Here is an 8,202-nt window from a genome sequence, read left to right on the forward strand (position 1 = left end):
CCCGCGAGGGTGAGCTAACTCCAAAAACCCATCCTCAGTTCGGATTGCAAGCTGCAACTCGCCTGCATGAAGCTGGAATCGCTAGTAATCACCAGTCAGTCATACGGCTGTGAATTCGTTCCCAGGCCTTGTACACACCGCCCGTCACACTATGGGAGCTGGCCATGCCCGAAGTCATTACTTTAACCGCAAGGAGGGGGATGCCGAAGGTGGTTAAGATCCTTTATCTAAGGACGGCGAAGGTGGTCAATTACGACACCCTCAACATAAGGACATGTATTTAAAACATAACTTGAACATACGAAGGGAAAATTTCAAAATAAAAATGAAAATAAAGAACAAGACACCTTTTTTAAATTAAAATTCTTGGGATTCCATTTATTGTAAATTTCATACTCATCGTGAGAAGTTATACAACCTTAACTATCTCATTTCTATTGAGTTCCACCTCTCTCCCCCCATTTTTATCATTCGACTTTTTATATCCGATCCTTATCTCTTCATTATCTTCTTCCTTGGCCTCTTCTAAGGGTTTATAAGTATACAACCAAGCACAAATTACATAATAAACAAGATTTATGACTTGGACACCTGTTACAAGCCAATAATAATAATCTAATCTTCCCCTGTTAAGATTGGTATCAGGCAACCAATTATTTTCTTGGCCAGTATATTTGTGAACTAGAGAGACAATAAGTGTACCGATATAATTTCCCATTGCTATAGTTATCCAATACAGAGCTGCAGCTGTGCTTCTCATGCTTTCTGGCGATTGATGATAAAGAAACTCCAAGTGCCCAACAGACATGAAAACTTCTGCTACTCCATGAAGGCAAAATTGAGGAACTAACCAAAACACGCTTATTGGAATAATGGCTTTAGGATTATCCAGTAAGTTGTGATGGGCAGCCACTGCTTTTCTTTTGCTCTCAATTAATGCTGAAATAATAGTTGCAATTATGTTAACAATAAAGCCTATTCCCATTCTCTGCAGGCAACTGATGCCTGCGGGATTTCCAGTGAAACGACGAGCAAAAGGGACGAAAAGGCGCTCGTATAAGACGAGCCCTATCATCATCGTTAAAATACTAAAAATGGATAAGCTCGCTGGTGGGATTTCGAAAGAATGCGACAAATGACGATCCATAGTGCGAGCTTGTTGGATGACAAAGCTATGCAGATGTGAAGAAGCGGTTATAAGTAAGATCCCAGATGCCCAAACGGGTAACATTCTAATGATGGATTTTAGTTCCTCAACTCTGTGGACCGTAGCCAGCCTCCAAAGATTTAGCGTCTTCGAATCTGTTTGCTCATCATCTTTTGTTACAATTGCAGCTTTATCAAGCCACCTGCAGGTCTAAATGGTATTGAGATTAATTAAAGCATTGATTCTAATTCTGCTTTGGACAAATTTATGCAGTCTACTGCTAACTAGGCAGAATATGAATTAAAGTTGCTTTTGTTTTTCTTTTTTTCACTTGAAATTTTTAAGGATGAGATACATGATAAGTACTCCACTATTGTTAGATAGACCATGGTTCATTTTATACCACCTCTTTTGAAATGATTTTCGAGGATGGATCCATATGCATGGAATGCATCCATGTGAGATGGTCTATGAATGAATCATGATCTATAAAGTATTTCCCATTAACCAACATATTTAATCAAACTGGCTCCAAATAACTAAGTAAAGATTGGTGTTTTTTGAACTTTGTGCATAAACTTATAACTGCTCCATTGGTTTTAAATTAGATTAAGACTTAATAAAACGTACTTGAATGATTGGTGTGTAAAAGCCTTCCATTGACAGAAATAGAAGCATCAAGCTCTCTATTCTGGTACAAAAGCGTAGGGTCATCTGGCAATGCTATTTTCCTCTTCTTCACAGCAGCAACAATCACTTGAGCCAATCTGATCAAAGGGCTACCACCTGGTTTTAACTTGATATAAAGTGGAGAACAACTACAAAAGCTATAATAGATAACGCCCATGGCTATAGTTGGGATTGCAAGGCCCCAACCCCAACCCACATTATCTTGTATATAAACTACAATAGTCAAGGCAGTTAAGGTTGCCATTCCCATGCTAAAATAGTACCAGTTGAAGAAGTTCCATTTGCGAGAATTAACACTTGATTTGGTCATATCGATTTGGTCTGCAGCAAAGGTAACCACGCAAGGCCTAATACCACCAGTGCCAAGAGAGGTGAGTAGAAGGCACATGTAAAGGACCCATAACTGGGAGCTTGAGGCTTCTTTACAGTTTTGTTGGGTTGGACATGGAGGTGGCCGGAGTGATGGTAGCACTGCTGATACGGTGATGCTGATCATTCCCTGTGACAGAAGGCATATATGTTTCTTTTAAGTAAAAGATAACTACAATTATTAAGGATTAAAGCTTTTGTTTGGATGAAAAAAGAAAATAATCACGAAAATAGTTAGAAAAAAATCTTTTCCTTGTTTGGATAATGCAACAAATATTGAAGAAAATAATATTTCACTTATTTTTATAAATTATCTAAATATTTTAAAATAATATTTCACTTACTTTATATCCCGCGTAATAATATATTTGGAATCCCCTTAATTTAGAAAAAGAATAATGAAAGAAATTTGAAATTTCACCTATTTTTATAAATTATCTAAATATTTTAAAATAACTTATGTTTTATTATGTGGAAATAAATAAAAATATAATTCTCAATTTTAACATTGAATTTTTTTTTTTTCATTTAAGATTTTTACCCTTTCAAAATAAAGAAAATATTTCTTTTCCTTCCATGCTTCCAAACACAATAGTAGAATATAACTATGAAAAAAAATCAAGAATTCTCATTATTTTATTTTATTTTTCAAACAGAATGTAAAAGTCATTATTAAGAGGATACCAGTTCATAGATAACGGAAGCGACGATGATGGTCGAAAAGCGGCCTGCAAAAGAGTCGGCAATCAAAGCACCGATAAGGGGCGTGAAGCTAGCCGTTCCACCGAAGTTGGTGAGAGTATTAGAGGCCTTAACTAGAGGCAAGTTCAGCTGCTGTGTCAAATATGTTATCATATTGGCATGAAATCCGGTGGCTGCAAATCTGTCACATATTTCATTTGCTAAAAAAAAAAATCATTAGTCTTGCATTATTTGCTTATAAGTTATAAATAAAATCTACAATTGATTGTCTAAACAATAAAAATGAAATCAAATATAGAAATTCATTCAATTTATCTTTTTTCTTTCCATTTTCAAAATTTTTTGTCGTCTTAAATTTTTTTCTCTAAAAATTTCTTGCAATTTTCTCTTTGGATTCCAAGACAATAAAATAAGAAAAAGAGAGTTTTTAAAGAAGAAAAATAGAGAATGATAAACAATCACCGCCGCTATAACCACAGAATGAATCTCTTCACCACATGCTTGTCAGCTTTTTGGCTAATGAGGTGTGATAAGGACCCCAGTTCTGTCTGAAATGCAGTTTTGTTTTCTGTTTTTTATTTTTTATTTTTAATAAGAAGAAGGGTGTGGCAGTAGCAAATTATTGTTTTAGATTTTTAAGCATTCCCGGGTTTTCTTATATATATATATATATATATATATATATATATACTAAGAAAGCATTCACGGGTGATATTTGAATTTGAGGTCACTGTAAATAATTTCACTTTTTATTATTTTATTTTATTTATATTTATTATATTTAAAATATATATTAATTTTATAAAATAATTGATAATATTTTTTTTTAAATTAATACTTTCATGTGGTGTTTTATTTATAATTATTATCTAATAAAATAGCTTAGATTGGCCGGAACACAAGCCAGGTGTAATAATTATAATTTTAGCAATCATTTTATTTTTTAATAATAACCATTACTAAAATTTTACTAAATAATTACAGTTAATCGTTTCGTCAAGTTAATTGTTCTAATACGTTTATTGATATGTAATGTAATAAAATGCATTTTTGGCGTGAAAATAAGTTAAAAACGGATTTCACTATTTTCAACTGTATTTCGTTTCAATTTACAAAAGTATTAAGCTTAATACACTGAAAACATCAACTAGAATCAAATTTTCATTAATAATAACAACAAAATTATAAAAATCAAGCCACAATTACTTAGGAAGTTATTATTTGGAACAAAATTTATTAACCACGTCTTTAAGTTAAAAGAAAAAACAAAAAAAAAAAAAAAAAAAAGGGTTAAAACTCACCAAGAATGAATGGCATTGTCTTGATGCCTCCGAGCTTCTTAACCTTCTCATCGTCTGCAATTTGCTTGTTGTCCCAACTCCATTCTGGTTGTTCCATGTCTACTTGAGGGTAAGGTTTGTGGTATATATGTACGCACATGGGATGAACATATTGGGGATAAGGACGTGCCTGCCCAGCCCAACTTATAAGGGACGGTGGTCCTACACTCATTTACTTATTGGAATCTGACGTGGTGTCTTACGTTATATTTTCTCAACTTTATTATTTCCTATTCTTGTTTCTTATTGTCTTTAAAGTTATTAATTCTTACATTCCAAAAGAAATCATTGCCTGTTGTCTATTTTTTTGGTTATAGTTTCGTTGAGGCTTAGACTATTAAGCAAATACCAACACAAAATCAACCACAATAGAACTAATTTTCAAAATGATATCATTTAAAAGTATAAAGCAATAAAGTAAATAAACATCTAAAATAAAAATAAATAAAATAAAGTGCAAAAAAGATATTACGTGAGAAAATTTTCTCAAAATGAAGGTTTAACTTGGTTTATTAATTAAGTTTTGAAAATATATTATAGAATAATATAATTATATATAGATAGCCATTATTGTTTATAATTAATTTTATAATTTTATGGTCGCTTTTTTTAGAAAAAAAAATTCTTTTAACATGGTATATATTTCACTAATATGATGTGCTATATCATAATTTTATATATATTTCTAGTGGATCATATTTTTCTTTTTGACAAATAACAAATATTATAATATATTCCTTGATAAATAATAATAAATTTTATTTATTTATTTGTAAAATAAGTTACTTGTAGGAAACAAATAGAACTAATTAAACTAAAGATTTATTAAATAATAATTAAAATATATTATATTCTTCATATATTATAATATAACCAACCAAATTTAAATTACCTTTATTTTTTCTTGTTTTTTCAAAGAGAGTTACCTTTATTTTTTAACTAATAAAATTAAAATTCTTAAAATATTATATTCTTACCTATTTAATATATGCCTTATTTAATATATAATATAATTTTTTAATTTATCTAACAGAATTTAGATTTGATGGAAAATTAATTTAACTATTTAAAATTACATTATATTTATTTTCAACTAATAAAATTTAAATTCTTAAAGAGATTTTATTCTTACCATATTCAAGATATGCCTTCTATAATATATAATATACTTATGTTATCTAATAGAAGTTAGATTTAAATAGAAAGTTAATAATAAAATTATCTTTATTTTTCAACCAATAAAATTAATGTAATTAGTGATATTTTTGTCGATCATAATTTAGTATGGACGTTTTTTGGCAATCTCAATATTCTCCCACCATTCTCACTTATATATAACTTTTTCGAACGTGTGTTTTATGCTATTTGTACTCGTTACAAATAAATTTAATTTAATTTAAATAAATAATTTTCTATTATGTATATATATTAATTTTATTAATTTTTCTAAAATTATAATATTATGAACAATTTATATTATAAAATTCTAAGAAAATGCACAAAATAGAAAAAAGAATTTTATGAACTAATAAATAATTCAATAAATTGTTAAAGAAAAATATTTATAATAAAAATTTCAATAATTAAAGGAAAGAACATATTTATAATAACAAATATTACTATAATTTGACAATCGAATTTTCATAAAAATAAAATTACTTATCAATCAATTTTAAGTTTTCTTTTAACAATTTAAATTTAATTAAGTTAATTTTTCATATATATAAATATTATAAACTGTCTATATACTGAAACGACCCGAAAATTTAATTTCGTAGAATTTTCATTTAAAAACTAAATTTTTTATTTCAACCAATGAGATTATACCAGCCAGTATTTTATTGCTAAACTGGACCCGTAACCAATTCGATTTTTTGAAAACCAAGCGAAAACTCGAAAACCAAACAAATTGAGCCAAATCATAAATTAGACCAAACCTGTTCGAATCGAACCGGAATGGTCTAGAAGCTTTAGAATTCTCCTTTCTTTTCTTTCTTTTCTTTTTTTTTTTTTTCTTCTTCTTTTCTTCTTCTTCGTCCTTCTTCTCCAGCGTCGACCCACCCCTCCCCTTCTCCTCCTCTCATTTCTCCGACCGCCTGAGACCAGCGCCTCCTCGTCGTCGCCTCCTCGTCGTCGCCTCCTCGCCGCAGCAGTTCCGGCATTCCTTCCTCTCTCCTCTTTCGTTTCTGGAGCACGCAGAAGGCGCAGGAGAGCTGTGACTTCCTTCGATCGGGAAATCGCGTCGAGTCTCCTGCTCCTCGACTTTCTGACGACACCAGCTCATCACAGGCCCTCTCCTCATCTCTAGCATTTCTCCAGCCACCATCCTATTCATTTCCGACCAAGTTAGCATCGACAGAATTGGCTTTTGAACAAAGGAGCCGCTGCCGATTGTTCTAACTAGAAAATTTCGATTTCCGGCGTGTATCGCAGCTGGGTAAGTCAATTTCCAACCTTCAACAATTTAGTTTATGAGTTCCTTGATCAAAGATGAAGGTTTTGAATCATGAATCAAACTATTGCATAAATTTAGACTTTAGCTCCTACTATTAATTGATTCTCTAGTTTAGTTTAATTATTAGCTAAATTAATGGATAAGTTAGCATGAACAAGGGGATTTCAATTTAAGAATAGATATAGCATGATTTGACAGCAACATTGGCACCAATGCTTGAGCTATTGTAGAAATTTATATATCTAGCTACTATTTAGGTGAATGTGATTAGGAATTTCGAATTGTTGCTCTTTAAATTGGTATATAAACTGATTCGTATATTGGGATGGTTAGGGTATTGCATCTATTATAAATCTTTACGAAGGATTTAGGGTTCTTTAGGTTGAAAATAACTAATTAGCTATATGCTCAAGTTCTTAATATCCTATGAAGAAATTATTGAACTGTTTCCATTTTGAATGAGTTATAAATTGAATTTTAATAAGTTATGTGCAAACCAGTGGATATATTTGGGGGTATTAAATAGAACATTTTGAATTCCATGAGCTAGCAACAGTTAATTAGTTGGTTCTTTGAATTATAATGTTTGGGATGGGTATTTGAAGTTGTAAATGAAGTTCTTGTTAGGTAGTGAGTTAGCTAGTGTGTAAAATATGAAAATTTAATCATGAAGTCTAGACTTTTAGATTTGGCAAGCAATTATTTCAATTTATTTATTTCTGGAATTTGTAGCCTAGTATAGTACATTTATTTATTTCTGCAAGTTGGCATCAACCATTTGAGTTTTTGTGTTGTATTAGAGGGTGTATATATATATATATATATTATTATATATATATTATATGTATGTATGTATGTATAAAAAAGTAATGTATAATGGATAGACGATTTAAATGGTTTGTTAGCTATGACGTTGCTATTGAAGGAGGATGGGAATTAAGTTGATTGATTGCCAGACGGATGGGCTGTGTGTATTGATTGATAAATATATAATAATACTGTGTTATCTAAACGGTAGATATTCCAATTTTAGGGGAGGTGCTGCCGAAATTTCGATAGAACTTAGACTAGTTTTAATAACAACATAATTAATAACTTATTTAGATTAGTTCTATAATTTGGTACATATAAATAGTGCCCTGATGATTTATTATCTTTATTATTCATTTAATTATTTACATCTTTATTTATTTATTTTCATTATTATTGTTATTATTGTTATTTATTTTATTATTGTTGTTTATTGTTAATACTATTTTTATTTATTATTTGCATTGATTTTGGATGTTAAATTGTGCATTGCATTACGATGTCTGATTGATTAATATGTCTGCATTTGATTGCAATGTTTGATTAATTGTGTTGTGATATTGCTGTGCTTTGTTTGTGTGGAATTGGATGAAGTGGGTCACCATGGGTTTGTGAGACTGTTCCTGTTATACGATCCTGATTCTGATTTCTGTTATATTCTGATTCTGTTATATGGATCCTGATTCTGT

At 30.4% G+C, this 8,202-nt stretch overlaps 1 protein-coding gene across 1 annotated transcript; it reads right to left on the bottom strand.

Annotated features, from left to right (window-relative positions):
- Positions 1-348: 348 nt before the first annotated feature.
- Positions 349-4,279, bottom strand: LOC149491674 (protein NRT1/ PTR FAMILY 3.1-like). The gene is made up of 4 exons (XM_089717134.1): positions 4,210-4,279; positions 2,891-3,108; positions 1,774-2,336; positions 349-1,349 (listed from the first exon to the last, which is right to left on the bottom strand). The coding sequence occupies exons 1-4, from the start codon at positions 4,223-4,225 to the stop codon at positions 410-412; spliced, it is 1,737 nt and encodes a 578-aa protein (XP_089573260.1). The 5' UTR covers positions 4,226-4,279; the 3' UTR covers positions 349-409.
- Positions 4,280-8,202: the final 3,923 nt, after the last annotated feature.

Source organism: Jatropha curcas, unplaced genomic scaffold, assembly GCF_041381405.1.
Source record: "Jatropha curcas cultivar XTBG-Jc1 unplaced genomic scaffold, XTBG_Jcur_1.0 HiC_scaffold_918_pilon, whole genome shotgun sequence".
In the NCBI taxonomy this organism is placed as follows: domain Eukaryota; kingdom Viridiplantae; phylum Streptophyta; class Magnoliopsida; order Malpighiales; family Euphorbiaceae; genus Jatropha; species Jatropha curcas.